Here is an 18,349-nt window from a genome sequence, read left to right on the forward strand (position 1 = left end):
GAGTAAGCCCCGGCGGCCCCGCCTTCACAAACCGCTGAGCAACCTTCGTGTCACAGAGGCAGCCCCGGACCAGCTCCTCCGACAAAGACAAACGCGGCGGAGCCGGGCCCCCAAGGCTTCCGGGCGCCACGAAGACGGAAATGAAACACCTCGTTCTGAAAGAGGAGGCTCCCTGGAGACACGCACTCACAGACGCGCAGGCACACGCGCTCGCACACGCACACACACACACACGCAGCCTCTCACCTACTCCTGCATGGCTGTGTCGCCTGCGTCACCGGCCCGGCCGCCTGGGGGACGGACGTCCTCGGGGCAGGAAGCCAGGCTGCGGCACGTGCACGAGGACCAAACAAGGCGGTGTGTGTGCGTGTGTGTGCGCGTGTCTGCATGTATGTGTGTGCACGTGCGTGTGTGCACGCGAGGGCAATGGCCTGGAGTCAGTCATTCCTGGGGAGGGGAGACAGGACGGTCGTCGCGGCACAAGCAGAGGAGGGGCGGGCGGGCCGAGGGCAGGGGCTCGGCCGGCGGGGCTTCAGTTGACCTGGCGACAGGCCTCGAATGTCCACTTGGTGGCGCCGCCGTAGATCTCGATGTGGGACTCGGCCCAGGCGATGACGTTGCCGGAGAGGGCCTTGGGGCTGCACGTGGCCAGGTTGTACACCTCGCCCGGGGTCAGCTTGCGGTCCCAGATGTTGAAGTGGGCCAGCTCGCCCACGAACGCCTGGGTGGCATCAAACCCGCCACCCAGCGTGTCCTTCGGAGAAAAGCAGAGGGTGAGGGTGAGGGTGGGGGGGATGGGGGTGGAGGTGGAGGCTGGGGAGGGGGCCTCCCCATCTGGGGCTCTCACGGTCCCCTGTCCTGTCTCTGGGTCTTCACACTGCCCCCCACAGGGAGCCCGGGAAAGGGCGCTGCTGGCCACCTCTGCCCCGGGCGGAGCTGCTCGGGCCGCCAGGACCCGCCTCTCCCGCAGCCAGTGACTCAGGAAGGGAGGGGGCGGCGGGGTGCGGGCAGCCACGAGCCGGGTCTCACTGCACCCCCACATTCCCCACGTCTCGTCCAGGGACCGGGAGGCCACTTTGCCAGCCCCATCGCCCACGGGAACAGGAGGCCCGGGCGCTGCTGCCGCCGCTGCCCTCCGGCTGCCCGACGGACGCACCGCTCCCAGGGAGCGAGCCGCGCAGGCGAGGGCCGGAGGGGCCCTCCCGAGCCAGGCGTGTGGCCACCCCGCCCGCATTTCCCGTCAGCCCCCAGGCTGCCGCCCAACACCTCCCTCCGCAGCTCCCTCCTCCTCACGCCGCCCCCAGCAGCTCTCCCCGACGGTCTGTGTACCTGCTCCTGGCCCAGCACCAGCACGCCCTGCGGCTTGATGGGGTGATAGGGGGCCAGGTTCTCGCCGCTGCCGCCCTGCGTGCCGTCCTGGTAGGCCTCCCAGACGCCGTCCCGCGTGGTCCAGGTGACACAGATGTGGTGCCACTTCCCGTCATTGATGACAAAGGGCAGCTTGGCCACCTGGGACGGGGGGGCCGTAGGTCACGGCCCAGGCCAGTCAGTGACTGCTCCGTCCCACTTCAAGGTGAATCCCAGGCACCGCGGCCGGCTTTGCCCCTGCCGGCCCGTGCGTGGGGGGGTCGAGGCGTGGCAGAGGGACTGTGACCCATCAGGGCCCTGAGGTCCATCCTCACCCCCTCCCCCCTTAGCCTACACACCAGGCCCTGAGGGAGAGCCCACCCCTGGCTGGGGGCCCAGCCATCGCTCCCCGGCCTCTGCCCCCTCCCCCATCACCCCACCTGCCCAGCCCTCTGGTCTGCACCCGCCCAGCCTGGCAGAGAATCTGAGACACCAGGGCGGGGGCAGTCACCGGCGGGGTGGATGTGCCGAGGACCCCAGGGGAAATGGGGCTCCCTAGGCAAGGCCCCGAGGGCTTGGCACCCGATTTCCAGCCTGGGTTTCAGACCGTCGCCACCACCATGGCACAGAGGCTGGGGCGAGTGACAGCCGGCAGCTGACCCGCGGCTACGGAGGCCGAGGGGGCGGCTCCGAGGGACAGGCTGCCCCCGCGGGGGGCGGGGCTAAGCAGATGGGTTTGGACTCAGGAAGAATTTCTAGGGGCACCTCCCCCCCCAGAGCACCGAGCTCCCCCAAGCAGGGAGGAGGAGTCAGGGGCTGATCTGTGGGAAGGAGGGCCCCCCATCTCCTTCACTATCTGTCTGGGGAGGTTCCAGCTTCAGCTGTTCATGGAGTCGGGCCAGGGCACCCCTCCCTTCTCTCCTGGTGTGCGTGTGCGCGTGTGTGTGTGTGTGTGCGTGTGCGCGTGTGTGTGCATGTGTGTGCGCGTGTGTGTGCGTGTGTGTGCGTGTTTTAATCCTCACCCAAGGATATCTTCCCATTGATTTTTTTAGAGAGAGTGGGAGAGGGAGAGACATCAATGTACTGCCTCCTGCATGCACCCCAACCAGGGCCAGGGAACCTGCAACCAAGGCATGTGCCCTTGACCAGATCGAACCCAGGACCCTTCCGTCCGAAGGCCGACGCTCTATCTACTGAGCCACACCGGCCAGGGCCTCCTGGTCTTTCCCTCCCCTCCCTCACCCTGCCGGGCAGGCCCTCCTCCCGGGGCCAGAGCAGACCTGTGCTTGAGCCACCCCACGCCACTGAAGACCTGCCCCGCAGCCCGCCGGGACAGGGGTCCCCCGCAGCCCGCCAGGACAGGGCTCCCCGCAGCCCGCCAGGACAGGGCTCCCCGCAGCCCGCCAGGACGGGTCCCCCGCAGCCCGCCAGGACAGGGGTCCCCCGCAGCCCGCCGGGACAGGGCTCCCCGCAGCCCGCCGGGACAGGGCTCCCCGCAGCCCGCCGGAGCCCACCTTGTCGTTGATGAGGATCTCCATGGGGTTGTTGCCCCACTCGATGAGGACCAGCTCGTTGGCCTGGCCGGGCACGGCGTAGGAGAAGGGCGTGCCCACGCCGGGCGCGGCGCTGGACTTGAGCCACATGCACACGGAGAAGGCGTACATCTCGGGCAGGCTCCGCCTCACCTTGGCGTACATGTAGTTGGTGCGCAGCGGGAACGTGAGCTGGAACTTGTCCCCGGGGCGGCTGTCCTTCTGGCCTGGGGAGGGCGGACAGTCCTGACGCCTGCACCGGGGAGGCTGGTCCCTGTCGGAGCTGGAGGGAGGCCCGGGCAGGGGGGGGCAGGTGCCTGTCCCAGAGCACAGGGCCCGAGCAGGGGAGCAGGGAGGCTGGGGTGGGGAGCCTGTGCCTGGGCTGCGGGGGGCTGGGGAGGGGGGAGGGAGGGGGCACCCTCCAAGGTGTGGCCCAGAGGAAAGAAGCCTCCTTTGCCCGAAAGAGGCCGCAGCCCCTCCGGCCCGGCCTGCATGCTGGCTGCTGAGCTCAGAAACGCCTTCCCTCCCGGGTCACCACCGAGCCAGCCCGGCCCAGCGCCCGGCACATGCCCTCCAGGCCGGCACGCTGCCGCTCCCGGGCACTCCTGGCCCCGGCCCACTGGCCCCGAGGATCCAGCTGTTCCAGAACCACACACACACACACCACCGGGAGGGAGGGCCGTCCCCAGGCCGTCCTAGCAGCTGCCTGGAGCCCCGCCGAGAGCCGGGGCCCTGTGGCCGGGGCCGAGGTGAGTGCTCGGAGACGTCACGCTCACCCACTCTCGGGCGAGCTTCTGTGCCTCCTGAAAACTCAGGCTCCCTCCGGCCGCCACTGCCCCTCACACTGGGCCACCCGCGCCCGCCTGTGGGGATGTCTCCGGGGAATGCACCCGCCCCCTCCCGCCCACGCAGCAAGGTGGCTGCCGCTTGTGACCGCGTGCCTGACAGGCCCCCCAGCAGCGGGCAGGGGCGCCGGGCCCAGGGCCGGAACGCAGGCCCCCCGGCCGGAGTGTGCCCGGCCTGTGGGAGCCCGGCACGGAACCGGCCCCAGGCCGAGGGTTGTTTCTAGAAGGCAGCCTGCTGGGCCGGCTCCCGGCTGCTGAGCCCGGTGCCAGGGAACAGGGCCGGCCTGGCTCCTAGGGGCTGCCCACACGGTCTCGGGCCCAGTCGCCTGCCGTGGGGCCTCGGGGGGGTGGGAGTTGGGGGGTGGGGGGCTGTTTTCATGCCCCCGTCCCCCCTCCCCTCCTCGCTCCCGAGCTGTTTTCAGTTACGTAAGGTGCCTTAAGATGGCACTGTTTAAATCCATCGCACACTTTGCAGTCTGAGAAGGGTCACGTGGTTCTGCTGAGCCAGGCGGCCCCCCCTTACAACCGTGTTTGATTGCTGCGACTTCAAGGCTAAGCCGCCAAGCTCATCCGTGTGCCCCGTGGTGCCATGGGACCCCCCGGAGTTAGGGACCCGGGAACTGCAGGGGGTGCAGGATGCCAGGCTTTGGGTCACTCCACAGAGAAGATCAAAAGCGGGGGGTCCCCAGGGAAGGGTAGGGGCAGGAGGGCTGGGAGGAGACCTGTTCGGGTCTGTGGGGACCAGGAAGACCAGGTCCAGCCCTGAGCAGCGGGATGGGGGCCCCCCAGGCAGGCTTCCTGGGGGGGGGGGGGCTGGCTGCCCAGGCCACAGGGCAAAGTTACTGAAGATTGAACAGATCAGGCTGGGAGAATCCTGCGAATGTGTGTGTGTGTGTGTGTGTGTGTACGCATGTGTGTGTGTGTACGCATGTGTGTGTGTGTGTATACTCGTGTGTGTGTATGCATGTGTGCGTGTGTGTGTGTGTGTGTGTGTGTGTGTAGGGAGCAGGAGGCCCCAGGCGATCCCTTCCCCTCTCTGCTTCCCTTCCACGAGCATAGCCAGAGCTCACGGCCCCAGCCCCCCGCCCCAGGAACACCCCCCTGGGTGCCCCAACCGCTGTGCAGGATGGGGAGGCTTTGGGGCGCAGGTACCTTTCTCCAGTTCGCTGATGCGCTGGTGCAGCGAGGTCAGGGCGCTCTCGATCTTGGCCCTCTCCTCCGTGTCGTTCTTGGCGCCGCCCTTGCCCTCCTCCAGCGAGTTCACCCTGGACAGCACCTGCCTCTCCAGGTCGTCGATCTTGCTCTGCAGCAGGTCCTTGAGGCTGTTGGTCTGGCTGGAGGAATTGAGCCGGCTGTACTGCTGCGGGCGGGGTGCGGGGCCACAGGTTACACGCAGAGCGGGGACCGGGCCGGGAGCCTCCGGCGCGGGCCCCTCGGGGAGACTGCGGGGGCGGCCGGGCGGGGAGCTCGGGCGGGTGGCCGGGCGCGGGGCCTCGCCAGCTCGGGGAGGCCCAGCCGGGCGGCAGCGCCGCGCCAGGCGGGGGTGGGGGCGGGGGTGTCCGGCCGGGTCGGGAGTGGGGGGGGGGGGTGGCGAGGGCAGAGGGGCGCGCGCGCGGACCTCGAGGTTCTCCAGGCGGGTTTTGAGCGACTGCAAAGTTTGCGCGAGTTGGCCGAGCGTCTCGGCGGCCTGCGCGGTCCGGGACAGGTCGCCCAGGGAGTGCTTGCCCGCGGCGGGCTGCTGGCGGCCGGCGCCCGCGTCCAGGGCGCTCTGGCTCTCGCAGCGGCCCAGCTTGGCCGTCAGCTCGCGGATGGCCTCCTTCTGGCTGAGGATGGTCTCCTTCTGCTGCAGCACGGTCTCGCGGAGCTGCAGCACGCTGCCCCGCAGCTCCTCCGCGCCGCCCGCCGCCACGGCCGCGCCGCACATGTCGGCGTCCGCGGGCACCGAGGTGCAGATGAAGCGCGTGGGCCCGAGGTCCTGGGCCGCGCCGCCCAGCAGGCAGAGGGCGAGCAGCGCACAGGTGCGCGCGGCGCGGGCGGCCGGCATGGCTGCGGGCGCGGGCCCGGCGCGGGCGGCTCGGCTCGGCGGCTGGGGCTCCGGGCGGCCGCGCTCCGGCTCCGGCTCCGCGCAGTCCGCACCGAGGCGCTGTCCGGCCCCCACTGCCGCCTGCGCTGCGGAGCCCGCGCCTTTTATGCCGCCGCGGGAGGGGCCTCGCGCCGCCGACGTCAGCGGGGGAGGAATCCCGCTTTAATTGCGGCCCCGGCCCCGGAGCTGCGGGGGTCGCCGCGCACGGAGGGGCGCCTCCTCCGGGGCCCTCCCCACCCGGCGTCGCCGCGCCTCCCCCACCCCACGGCCCGCCCCCGCCCCCGCCCGGCCCGCGCGCTTCCCCGAAAGCTCAGAGATGGGAGGGGGGGGGGAGGGGAGGGAGGCCGGGCCGCGCCGGGGACCTCAGCAGGGCCACCTGCGCGACGGCCTCACTCTCCCACGGGTCTCGGGGGGGGGGGGGGGGGAGGCCACGCGGCCCCGAGACAGGTCTCCGTTCTACTCGCTCGGCCGCCCCAACACCTGCGGAGCTGGGGCCGGGGGCGCTGGGGGGGCCGGTCCCCAGGGACTCAGGTGGCACCGCGTGCCAGGAGCGGGCACGGAGCCTCGCTGCCGGCCGAGTCCGGGGGGGGGGGGGGGGCACGGGCCGCTCCCGGTTCCTTAGATGTCCGTGTGGGTGACACACTGCTCGCTCCCCGCGCATCCGGCGCCCCCCGCCCCAGCTCCGGACTCCGGAGGCCCGCGACGTCTCCAGTGACAGCCGGGCGGGCGGGGACTTCTCGGCGGCCCTGGCGGATGGAGCCTTTCCTGCCGGCCGAGCCGCTCGATTCCGGGCAGGCGGCCTCCGGGGTGGACGCTCCCCGCGGCCCCAGGGGAGGCGGGAGCCCGCGCTCACCGCCCCTTCCCGCCCCCCCTCCCGCCTCGCAGGCCTTCCCGTCTCTGCGCTCGCCGAGCGTGTCCGCTTGTGCGTGTTGGGCTTCCTGGACCGCCGCCCGCACCCCAGATCACCCCACTTCTTGGCCCAGGGTCTTCGGGGAGGGGTCCCGGACCTGGGGAGCTCCACACGACGGCCACTGTCACCCCACCCACCCCCGCACACATTCCCGCCTTTTCTGCGGGGTTCGACTGTGATACCTCTCGGGGTTCCGGGTTCCGGCGCCGGTTCCGAAGCGCTGGCCCTCAGGGGCGGTCAGCGTCCCTTCCAAGCGCCCACTATACAGAGGAGGAAACTGAGGCGCCAGGACTCCCGGAGGCCGGGCTTCCGGTGACAGACGAGCCCGGACTGAGCCTCAGCCCTGCAGCCTCTGAACCCCGACACTCACCCCTCCAGCCCCTCATTCCGCAGCCTCCCCTCCAGCGGGAGCAGCGACCGCGGAGCCTACGGGGGGCGCGGGCCCTGCCCTGCGGCCCAGCCCGAGGGACCGGGCAGCTCCGGCAGCGCCAGGGCGCAGGTGGAAGGAGAGGCAGGCTTCATGGGGGGCACAGCTCCTCGCCCCCTCTTCCCCTCCCGCGCCCCGGGGCTCCCCGCGCTCCTTCGTTTCGTCCACGTCTCCGCCTGGAGCCCACCCCGCGCTGGGGCTGCCACCGGGCGCGGCCCCTGCCCGTCCCGCGCGCACCCCCCCCCCCCCCCCCCCCCCCCCCCGCGGCCCGGCTTGCCCACCGCGGAGCAGCGGCGAGGGCCGAGCCGCCAGCGTCCCCACACGGCTGTGCGCCCGGGGCGCCCCAGACGGTGCGGCGGCTTCTGTCTCCAACTCCCAACCAGAGAAGACGGGGTCCCCGCCACGGGGTCCTCTCCCCAGGGGTCCTCTCCATGCCCCGGTCGGTCGGAGGCCCTTCCAGCCAACCCTGGGGCGAGAGGCAGACGGCCCCGTGGGGCCCGGGCGGCTGCGTGGACGGAGCGGGACCCCCCGCGCGCACGGCGGGACCGCTTTCACCGCCGGGAGGGGCGCCCTGGGCGCTGGGGCAAGGCGGGGCGGGGGCCTGGCGTCGTGTCCAGGGTCAGCGCGGTGTCTGGGAGGGAAGTGTGGAGCCCAGAGGGGAGGAGACAGCGGTCCGGGGCCCGGCCTCTCCGCCAGGAGGCGCTGTGGGGACCCTGCGCGCCCGCGGCCCGGGTCAGGCGCGGAGGGTCAGACCCGTCCCCCGCCCTCTTCACGTCCTTTTAACGGGACTCAGCGCCCTGCGGGCCGGGCCGAGGCCCTTCCTGGTGTTTGCGAGGAACGAACACCGTCAGGGGAGGAGCGCCGCCGCCCAGCCTCCTGGTCAGAAGGTCGGGGTGCAGGGGCGGCCTCGTTTCTGGGCTCGGGTCGCCCGGTCTGGCCCGGTCCACGCCTCGGAACCGCAGTGGGGGCGGGGGGTCTGTGAATGCGGGCCTGGGCCTGGGACGGGACCTCGTGGTTACAGGGTGTCCCCCCCTGCGGCACAACCGGCGTAACGAACCCCAAACGCAGAGGCGGCCGCGCAGGGTGACAGTGATGCGTCCGCGTGTGCAGCACTTTCATTCTCAGTGAAGTTCATTCTTTCTAAGTTTGTATAATTTACATTTTAATGATGGCTGTGCGCAGATCAGCTTTTAAATTCCTGGAAATGTAGCTGCAGCCAGCTCAGCAAGCAGCGATGGAGGGAATCCAGGGGCGCAGAGCGGCAGGGGGAGCGCCCTGGTGCGGGGAGGCAGGGCCTGGGGAGTGTGGCCAGTGGGGTAAAGGCAGGCAGGCGGGAGGAGTGGGGGCACCGGGGCTGGCGGGGTGCCCAGGACTTCGTGCCCGTTGGGTGTGTTTACCCAGCGGGCGAGGGGGGAGCCCGCCCGGGGAGTGAGGGCCTCGCTCCCTCTGTGGGTCCCGAGCCCGTCCAGCTCCAGGGCTAAGGCCAAGTCAGGAGGTGATCTACGGCTTCCACCTGAGCAGCGAAGAGCTCCCGCCAGGTGGGTAATGGGAGGAGCTGGGAGGACACAGGGAAATACTGAGAGGGACTGGGAGGAGCTGGGAGATGCTGGGAGGACCTGGGAGGAGCTGGGAGGACCTGGGAGGATCCGGGAGGACCTGAGAGATGCTGGGAGGAGCTGGGAGATGCTGGGAGGACCTGGGAGAATCTAGGAGGACCTGGGAGATGCTGGGAGGAGCTGGGAGATGCTGTGAGGACCTGGGAGGACCTGGGAGGAGCTGGGAGGACCTGGGAGGACCTGGGAGGAGCTGGGAGATGCTGGGAGGACCTGGGAGGAGCTGGGAGATGCTGGGAGGAGCTAGGAGGACCTGGGAGATGCTGGGAGGAGCTGGGAGGACCTGGGAGGAGCTGGGAGGAGCTGGGAGGACCTGGGAGGACCTGGGAGGAGTGGGAGGACCAGGGAGATGCTGGGAGGAGCTGGGAGGAGCTGGGAGGAGCTGGGAGGACCTGGGAGGAGCTGGGAGGAGCTGGGAGGACCTGGGAGGACCTGGGAGGACCTGGGAGGATGCTGGGAGGAGCTGGGAGGAGCTGGGAGATGCTGGGAGGACCTGGGAGGAGCTGGGAGGATCTGGGAGGAGCTGGGAGGAGCTGGGAGGACCTGGGAGGAGCTGGGAGGACCTGGGAGATGCTGGGAGGACCAGGGAGGAGCTGGGAGGACCTGGGAGGACCAGGGAGGAGCTGGGAGGACCAGGGAGGACCTGGAAGGACCTGGGAAGGCGATGGACAGGGACGAGGCCCTCCCGGGACTTCCTTGGAGGGCAGACCTGAAGGGGAACAGGACCGCTGAGAGGCCGCCGGGGAGGATGAGGAGGAGGATGAAGGCGGTGGCAGGAGCCAGGACCGCGCGATGGGTCTGAGACACTGCCGGGCATTCACTTGTCAGGACCTGGGGGACTTGGCGGTGAGGGGTGAAGACCCACTGGGGCACGGGGTGCTGCCCCCGCCGAGGAGGCGCGGTCTGGGGGGGAGACCATGGGTTCCCGCGGGGAAAGCCACCTGTGACGTGTTTACCCACAACCAGGAGATGACGGAAACGAAGTCCAAGTGCTGGTCCCCAAACCCCGCCCTCACCCGTGCCAACCAGCCCCGGTCCCCAGCTGACCCGGCGAAGGGGCCGCGGGGCCACGGGAGCCCTGGAGCATCCTGCGGGCGGTGCTGGGGTGGGAGCCAGTCGTCAGGGAGACCCGAGGGCGGTGGCGTGGAGACGGAGACACCAAATTCCAGATTCCGGGAAGAGGCCCGTCTGCATCTGATGGCGCCCACCCAGGGGCTCGTGCTTTCAGCGGCTCCCTGGCGCTCTCCGGACCCCAAAGCTTCCCCTCCCTCTTCCCCGCCTGCCGGTCCTGTTCCCCTTCAGGTCTGCCCTCCAAGGAAGTCCCGGGAGGGCCTCGTCCCTGTCCATCGCCTTCCCAGCTCCTCCCAGCTCCTCCCAGCTCCTCCCAGCTCCTCCCAGCATCCTCCCAGCTCCTCCCAGCATCCTCCCAGCTCCTCCCAGCATCCTCCCAGCTCCTCCCAGCATCCTCCCAGGTCCTCCCAGCATCTCCCAGGTCCTCTAGTCATGGGGGTGCCCGCCGGGTCTGGGATGGCTCGGATCCCCACCCGAGAACCCCAGTTTGCATTCCCTCAGTGGTGGCTCCTCCAAGCTGAGGGCACGCGGCTGGGGTGGGCGCGGGCCGCCGGCCGCCTGGCCTTGCACATCAGGCTCACGCCTGCCAGGCGCCAGAGAGGCCACGTGAGATGTAGGAGCCGAGCCTGGCGGTGCTTCGGAGTAAGAATGGCGTTTCCGGCCAGGGTTACGGCTCTCACGGCTGCGCTGCTGCCCTCGCTCTGCCTTCCACGGGGAGCAGCCCCCAGCCTCGCGCCCCGGGGCCGCCACCACGGAGAACCTGGTGGACAGACTGGGGGTGCTGGGTGCTGGGGAGGTAGCGGGGGCGAGGGGGGGGGCTGACACCAGGACCCCTGGGGGGCTGCCAGTGCGCCCGAGAGCAGGAGGGAACCAGCTCTTTCGAACCCTGCATCTGACAAGGTGCCCCCCGCCTGCCCTCCCTCATCTTGCCGGGAGCCTGGGGCGGCGCCCATTTCACAGACGGGCAGTCAAGGCTGCTTAGGGCTCAGGGCCTCGGCCTGAGCAGCAGGACCTGTCCCAGGAACGCGAGGCCGGCCTCCGAGTTCCTGTTCCTTCGTTCGTTCATTCATTCGTTCAGGGAACACCCCTCTGGCCTGTGCCCGGGGCGCCCCAGACGGGAGCTGTGGGCGCTTCCCAGCTAGTGTTTTATGAAGTTGGTGTTTCTCATTCTCGTGGCTGTAAGCTCCCGCTTCCCGCCCTTTGCTGACACGCCGGCGTGGGCTGCTGGAGCCACGTGATTCCTCCGGCGGCATCCGGCTGGGCCCGGAGCGCGGGCACGCGTGACCTGCGGGGTCCTGGGCGGGACGTCACGGTGCTTCACAGTCAGCTCAGGGGGCAGCCCACCCCAATGTCAGTGTCACAGTGAGGCGCTGGGTGCCCCGGGGCGCAGGGCCAGGCATGGCGGGAAGGCAGCGGCTCCGCCTGTGAGCTCGGGGGCCCAGCCTCGGCCACGGTTGGCCAGCGAGATCTGGGTGAGGGCGGGTGGGCAGCAGGGGCCGGCGCACAGAGGCCGTGGGTGGTCAATGGCGGTGGTTACTGTGGTGACTGCTGTGCTGTTGGCAGGACGGGGAGGCCGGGAGGGGAGGCCGGGAGGGGAGGCCGGGAGGGGAGGCCGGGAGGGCTCCGAGGGGAGGGCCGCTCTGGGCCCGGCCTCCCACCTCTCTCTGCGGATGGTTTAGGGTCCAAACCTCTCGGACCCTGGGAGTGGGCCCTCCTCAAACACCCACTGTGTGGGCAGGAGGGGGAGGGGTGGGGAGGGGTAGGAGGGGTGGGGAGGGGTAGGGAGGCGTGGGCAGGGGTGGGGGGGGGAATCTTAGCGGGTCCTGTGCTGGGAAGGGAGCGAAAGAGCGCAGGACGGCTCCTGTGGGGGTCGCCCAGCCTCTCTGGGAGGATCTCACTTCCCGCTTCCCCCTCTCTCTGCCAGGGAGGCCGTGCTCCTGGGAGGCGGGGCGGCGGCAGGAGAGCTAGGACGCTGGTCAGGGCCAGCCGGGCCCTCCCACCCCAGGGTCCCTGGAGGAGCCTGTGACCCCGCTGGCCTCCTGGGAAGGACCCTGCTGCCCGCGCAGCTGTGCGTGGCTCCGTGACCGTCCTGGTCCCCCACCCCTCCCCACCCCCCCACCCCTCCCCGTCCCCCAACCCCCCCACCCCTCCCGGGCCCGCCATCCCGTCTCCAGCGGCGAGAAGGAGCCTTCATTTCTCCTGCCGCCGTGGTTCACTCAGAGCTGCCCATGGGCCAGGATGGCACTGGGCACAGGGGGTGGCAGGTCCCCATCCTCACTCAGGGGTGTCGACCCAAACAAGGGGTTCTGGCAGCGTGGGGCGCTGTCCAGGTGAGCAAAGGTCGCGTGTGCACGGCCCTGAGGCAGCCGGGGGTGGAGAACAGGACGGCAGAGCAGGGGGAGCAGAGGGGGGCGTGGAGGCCAGCAGGGCTCCTCAGGAGGTCCCCCCAAAGGGTGAGGCTGCACTAGGCACGGGGGGCGGGAGCCGGCGGCCCTGTAGGTCAGGTGGTCCTGGTGACGGCGGGAACAGGGGCGCAGGCGGAGGACACCCCGAAGGGCACCCCCCGTGGACTCCCGTCCACTCTGAATGGCAGGGCCGAGCATGTACAGCCCGTGGCCTCTGGCTGCCCCGGGTGGTTTCCCACGGACCCAGCGGCCCCGTCTCCCCCCGCAGGCCTCACAGCCCCCCCCCCTCGCCTCCGTGTCCTTATTCCTCAGGCCCCTCGGGGGCACCCACACTCCCTCCCGGCGGCCTTCCCGCTGCAGCCGGCGGCCTTTGCCACACGGCAAGCCCCTCAGAGGCTGGCTGGAGGGTGAGGACAGCGGCGGGGCGGGGGGGGGGGGTGCTGGACGGACACCTGACCGCCTTAAAGCCCACCTTACTTTTTAAAAATATGTTTTTATTGATGTCAGAGAGGAAGGGAGAGGGAGAGAGAAACATCAGTGACGAGAGAGACTCTGATCGGCCGCCTCCTGCACGCCCACACTGGGGATGGAGCCTGCAACCCGGGCCTGTGCCCTGACCGGGAATCGAACCCTGACCTCCTGGGTCACAGGTCAACGCTCAACCTCTGAGCCGCGCTGGCCAGGCTGGGAGCCACCTTCTGATGGCCGTTCTCAGACCACCTCACAGCCCTGCACACCGACCGTCCCGGCCTGGGTGGGGTCATCCCCCGTGGGGAGCCTCATCCTGGACCCCATCTTGGGGAGCCCAGCCCTGCTTGCTGCCCCTTTAAGTGAGGGGATCCTCGGAGAGCTGGGGGGGGGGGGGGGGCGGGGCTGGAGCTGCTTCGAAGGAATTTGCTGCGTTTTGCTGCAGTATCTGGCTCGCAGGCCCAAGTGCTCCCTGGCGGCGGCACCATCCTCCCTCCTCCCCCCCCCCCCCCCCCCCGCTGCCTCTCTCATGCACACGCATTCCCTCTCCTCGTCCTTTCATCGTGGCCTCTTACGTGTGTGTGGGGGGGGGGGTCTGCAGTCACGGCTCCTCAGTGGCTGCCGGTTGCAGCTGCAATGACGAGCCCGGTTCACACTCACTGGGCCCTGCGTTGGGAATAACTCATCGTCCGACATCGCACAGCATCCGAAAGGGCTTCCCGGGCGCCCGCGGCCGCCCCGCGGCCCCATCAATATCGCACTGCGGCCGCTGCTGGGCTGCGGGCTCATCAAACATTAATTGTGGTTGGAGCCTGCAGTGTCCCTCCAAAGGGGGGGCGGGTGCCGAGGGAGGGACGGCCTTGGGTGGGGGAGCGGCGGGGGGAGGGGAATCCCACGCCCCCGGGGAGGGGGGGGGCCTGCCCAGCAGCTGCTGGGAGGAGGCGGAGGGCGGTGACTGGACCATTCACAGAAATGTCTCTCCGGCCCGCAGGCTCCTCCCGCCCGGCAGCCTCGGACCAGGCCTCGGAGGGGCTGGGGTGGCGGTGGGTGGGGAGGCCTGCACTGGAGACACCCCCCGCCCCTCCCTGAGACCCCCACACCCGGCAGTGAAGCAACCCCACCCCACACTCCTGAGCGCGGGTCCCCCCACCACCCAGAAATGGGTGCGGCGACCCCCAGGACAGTGAGCGAAGGGCCTGCCTCCGTCACTCCTGGGGAGGTATGGTGCGGGGGGGGGGGGGGCGGCTTTACTCCTCTTTCCAGGGAGGGGGGAGGGGCCCCAGGAGCACGCTGGTCCTGGTGGGGGAGGGGCGAGCAACGGAGGGGAGGGGAGAGTAAGGGGGAGGGGAGGTAACGGGGGGGGGGGGGGGAGGGGAGGAAGCACAGATGGCAGGTGGGCGGGAAAGGCACTGGCGGGACTCTAAGATGCCGCCGTGGCAGGCGAGGCCATGGCGGCCTCAGAAGGCAGGACCCCGCACCCCGCCACCTTCTGACATTGCTCCCCGGTTTAGTTAAGCCTCCCTGCCGAGGACAGAATGCTTTGCAAACTGATTTGCTGCAGGAGCGGTTACAGCTCCCCCGGGGCTGCGCCCCCAGCTGAGGGGTGTTTGCCTCCAGCCTGGCGGCATCCTCCCCCGACCCGGCTCACACAGCCACGGGCACCTGGGCCCCTAGCCACCGGGCCAGGACGCGGCCTCGGGCGCTGCTCACACTAGCGGGCATGTCACGTCCACTCTGGGGGGGCGTGCATGGTGAGTCCTCGGCGCCCCGAATGCCCGCGTGGGGAGCAGATGGCCGCCGTAGCCCCAGCCTGCACCCCTGCCCCAGAGCCGCAGGGGGAGTCTCCGCCCAGGTGTGCTGCGGGGTGAGCGCTGGGTCTGACACTCGAAGGCACGCAGGTTCCCTGAGAAAAAGGCCGGCCAGCCCTGGCCGGTGTGGCTCAGTGGATTGAGCGTCGGCCTGTGGGCTGAAGGGTCCTGGGTTCGATTCCCAGTCGAGGCACACGCCCAGGTTGTTGGCTCAATCCCAGCGGGGGGGGGCGAGGGGGGGAGGTGGCGTGCAGGAGGCAGCCAATCAGTGATTCTCTCTCATCATTGGTGTTTCTTTCTCTCCTTTTCCCTTCCTCTCTGAAATCAATAAAAAATATATTAAAAAAAGAAAGAAAAAGGCCTCCTGACCCCGGGCCCTGTGCCGCCCGAGCTGGCCCGTTTCCTGCGGGAAAGCACTGAGCTGACCTGCGGGCCTCGGCGCAAGGGGTGGGCGCTCACGGCAGGCGGCTGGGGCTCGGCCCGGGGCCCCGGAAGGAGGACGAGCCCCCGGGGACGCACAGTGTCTGGGCGCTAGAAAGAGGACGCACGGTGCTTCCTGGCCGCCCACAGCTTTCCGGAACCTCTGCCTGGGGCAGCCGGGAAACAGGCCTCGGCCCTGGGCTCTGCGGCTTCTCCGGCCGCTTCCCCCGCGCTCCCTGAGCCGGGGCATGGCACCCCCCAGATCCACTGGGCACTGGGCCGCGGGCAGGGCCTGGCAGAGAGGAACCTGGGCCGGAGCGGTTTCCCTGCTCAGGAGGCGGGCTCTGTGCGGGGGCGGGTTAAAGGGACGGCGGGAGGGCCTGGGAGAGCGCGGGTCTGGGGAAGCGCTGACTCCACAGTGTCCCCTCGGAGGCTCAGGTACCAGTGACCTCACACGGTGGAGGGGGAAGCCAGGGGGGGCCCGGGCTTAGGGCGCCGGGTGCTGAGCCAGGGAGAGGGAAGGAGAGCCGGGCCCTTGTCAGACAGCTCCCGCTCCGGAGACCAGGCGGCCTGACAGGTAGGAGCACGGCCCCGCCCCGCCCCTTCGGCGCCCCGGCCGCTCTTAGCACCAGCGGTGTGTCTGTTTTTTTAAACATACTTTATTGATGTCAGAGAGGCAGGGAGGGGGAGAGAGAGAGAAACATCAGTGATGAGGGAGAATCATGGATCGGCTGCCTCCTGCACGCCCCACGCTGGGGATCGAGCCCACACCCCGGGCCTGTGCCCTTGACTGGAATCGCACCCGGGACCCTTCAGTCCTCAGGCCGACGCTCTATCCGCTGAGCCACACCAGCCAGGGCGGCACAAGTTCCGTGATCACGGCCATGCCCGTCAGAAGCAATCCGGTCTTCCCGGGTGTTCACCAGATGTGGCCGTGTTTCCGGGGGCCACTGAGCCTGGCGCGGGGAGGGACGCGGGGACAGGACGGCAAGGGTCCCCCACCCCGGCCTCGCTCGGGCGGGGGGGCTCTGCAGCCTCCCGCCCTCCCGCCCTCCTGCTCTCCGCAGAGGAGCCCCAGCTGACGGGTCAGTGCCCCCCAGGCTCTGTGCTGCGGAGAGTCGGACCCGGGCCGGGCTGGGGTGAGCCCAGCGGCCGGCCCTGGCGGAGCCGCTGTGACCTGGCCACCCGCCCCCGGCCCACACCTCCCTTCCCAGCGTGCACCAGCCATAACTGGGTGAACAGGGGCCTCTGCGCTGTCCCCGCCCCCTCCCGCTCCGTCCCTGAGTGTGTGTCACTGACGTTCTGAGACCCCAGCCTCCTCCCCAGCCTCCCCCTCCGCCCGGGGATGGCGCCCGGCAGGGTCAGGCGGGCTGCCCTGAGCCGGCAGTGGGTGCGGGGCAGGGAGGTGTGGAGGCATCTCCCGGCCCTCAGCCCACGTCAGGCAGTGAGGGGGCCGCACCTGGACGGCTGAGCGGGACCCCTTAGAGGCCTCCCTGTGCTGGGCCCCGAGGCCCCGGCCTGACTCCTCCCTGCGAAGTGGCGCGGGGAGGCCCCGGGCGGCGGGCGGGCTTGGGGATTCAGGGAGATCCTGTGTCCGGCGCCGGGTGAGAAGGTCCCTCTGTCTGTCCATGTCCGTCCTCCAGTCACTTCCCTGTCTGCTGAGCGGGACTAGCCGTCCCAGAGAGAGGCGTGTCCCCAGGCGCTCTGCGTCCCCACCGGTTCCTGACCAGGTGCCGGCTGTGGGCGCTGCTGTGGCGCCTCCTCCCGCCTCCGGCGACCAGGTGCTGGGCCGCTCCGCACCGGGGACCTGGGGAGTGTCCGGCGTGGCCCCTTGTCCCTCTGGGTTTTGGCTTCGAAAGCTGAGAGGGGCCACGTTCAAGTTCGTCCGCGGGTCCCCACGTGGCTCAGGGCCATCCCCGGTTAGCAGAGCCGGGAGCCGGCTGGCCGAGGGCGCGGACGACTGAAACGGAGCCAAGTCGTGCACCTGAATGTGGAGGTTTGGCTGAGACCTGGGAGACCTCAGCTGCGGCTCCCCCCATGCCCGGACCACCACCCCCATCCAAACCCCACCCCCTGTCTGATTTCAGACTCGCCCCGGCTTCGTCTCGCAGAGCCGGGAGCCCACGGCAGGAAGCCGGCCCTCCGAGGCTGCATGAATAATAGAACTGAGATCGTCCCCAGTTAAAAATAGAGATTCTCCGTAATAAATATTTCACATCCTGCCTTTCGGGCACACGGGGCCCCTGGCTGAAGAGTTGGAGCAAAGCTGTTCTCGAACCCCAGGAATGTAGGGAAGCCGGGCGGCTCTGCCCCCGCGGCCCCGAGGCCACGGCCGGGCCTCAGACCCCGCCTCGGTGACGTCCAGCGGCAGCAGCCCACATGGGGCGCCCAGAACCGTAGCCAGGAGCCACCGGCTGCTGTGCTGACTTAGTCACCCCTGAAGTTCGTGGAGGCCACTCAGTCCTAAAATGCTCCTCGGTTAGTGGGGCTCAGGGTTCAAACGAGCCAGAGGCGGGAGCGGGGGTGAGGGGGGGCCGGGGACCGGGGAGGGAGAGGAAGATCTGGGTGGGGCGGCGGAGGCGTGGTTTGGAGCGCTGGCCCATTTCAGGAGACTCAGCCGAGCCGTTCAACCTCGAAGGCGGCGTAATTAGGGCACCGCGATCCAGATAGAGCAGGTGCAGCCCAGGGACCCGCAGAGCCTCCGGCGGGACCGCCTCCTCCAGGAGCTTCCCCGGAGGCGGGGGCAGCAGGGGGTGCGGGTCTGCCACCCACAGGCCACCTCGCCGGACCCCACCTGCAGGCCCTCGGTGGTCGGAGTGTCCTCACTCTCGAGGCAGGACACGGACTTGGGAGGCAGAGTGTGCGAGGCCAGGGTGGACCGTCCCAAGGGCCGGGGCCACGTCTCAGGGTTGGTCCCTCCCCTGGAATGGCAGCCCCACCCCCGTGCGGGCTCCTGGGACTGAATGCAGAGGCCCTTCCCTGTGAGGCCCCTGCCCAGGGGGGCGCACTCTGCCGCTGTGCCCAGCATGCCTGAGGGCATTTGGGCTTAGAACCCAGCACTCCGGGTGGCATGTAGGGTTCCAGGTCTGAATCCTTGCAGAGAGAGAGCTCCTTGAGCACCTGACTTAGAACTGGGCACATCCTGCGCGTATACTGTTCCACCACAGAGCACTCTCTCACTTAGCCGTTGCCAAGTACGGACAAACTACTGGGTGGATGGATGGATGGATGGATGGGTGGATGGATGGATGGGTGGTGGATGGATGGATGGGTGGGTCGTGTATGGGTGGTGGGTGGATGGATGGATGGATGGATGGATGGATGGGTGGGTCGTGTATGGGTGGTGGGTGGATGGATGGATGGATGGATGGATGGGTGGTGTATGGGTGGTGGATGGATGGATGGGTAGTAGATGGATGG

General features: G+C 69.7%; 1 protein-coding gene across 1 annotated transcript; it reads right to left on the reverse strand.

Moving 5' to 3' along the window:
• Positions 1–532: 532 nt before the first annotated feature.
• On the reverse strand, positions 533–5,768 carry NPTX1 (neuronal pentraxin 1). The gene is made up of 5 exons (XM_054708864.1): positions 5,343–5,768; positions 4,877–5,084; positions 2,862–3,106; positions 1,330–1,509; positions 533–754 (listed from the first exon to the last, which is right to left on the reverse strand). The coding sequence occupies exons 1-5, from the start codon at positions 5,766–5,768 to the stop codon at positions 533–535; spliced, it is 1,281 nt and encodes a 426-aa protein (XP_054564839.1).
• Positions 5,769–18,349: the final 12,581 nt, after the last annotated feature.

Source organism: Eptesicus fuscus, chromosome 20 (assembly GCF_027574615.1).
Source record: "Eptesicus fuscus isolate TK198812 chromosome 20, DD_ASM_mEF_20220401, whole genome shotgun sequence".
In the NCBI taxonomy this organism is placed as follows: domain Eukaryota; kingdom Metazoa; phylum Chordata; class Mammalia; order Chiroptera; family Vespertilionidae; genus Eptesicus; species Eptesicus fuscus.

What these genes read in the sequence shown, in the direction of transcription:
- NPTX1 (XM_054708864.1), bottom strand. Translation starts at nt 5,768, where the DNA reads ATGCCGGCCGCCCGCGCCGCGCGCACCTGTGCGCTGCTCGCCCTCTGC. An exon ending in CCCGCCTGGAGAACCTCGAG is followed by an intron (nt 5,085 to 5,342) that starts GTCCGCGCGCGC and finishes CCCCGCCCGCAG; the next exon opens with CAGTACAGCCGGCTCAATTC. An exon ending in AGATCCTCATCAACGACAAG is followed by an intron (nt 1,510 to 2,861) that starts GTGGGCTCCGGC and finishes CCCCCGTCCCAG; the next exon opens with GTGGCCAAGCTGCCCTTTGT.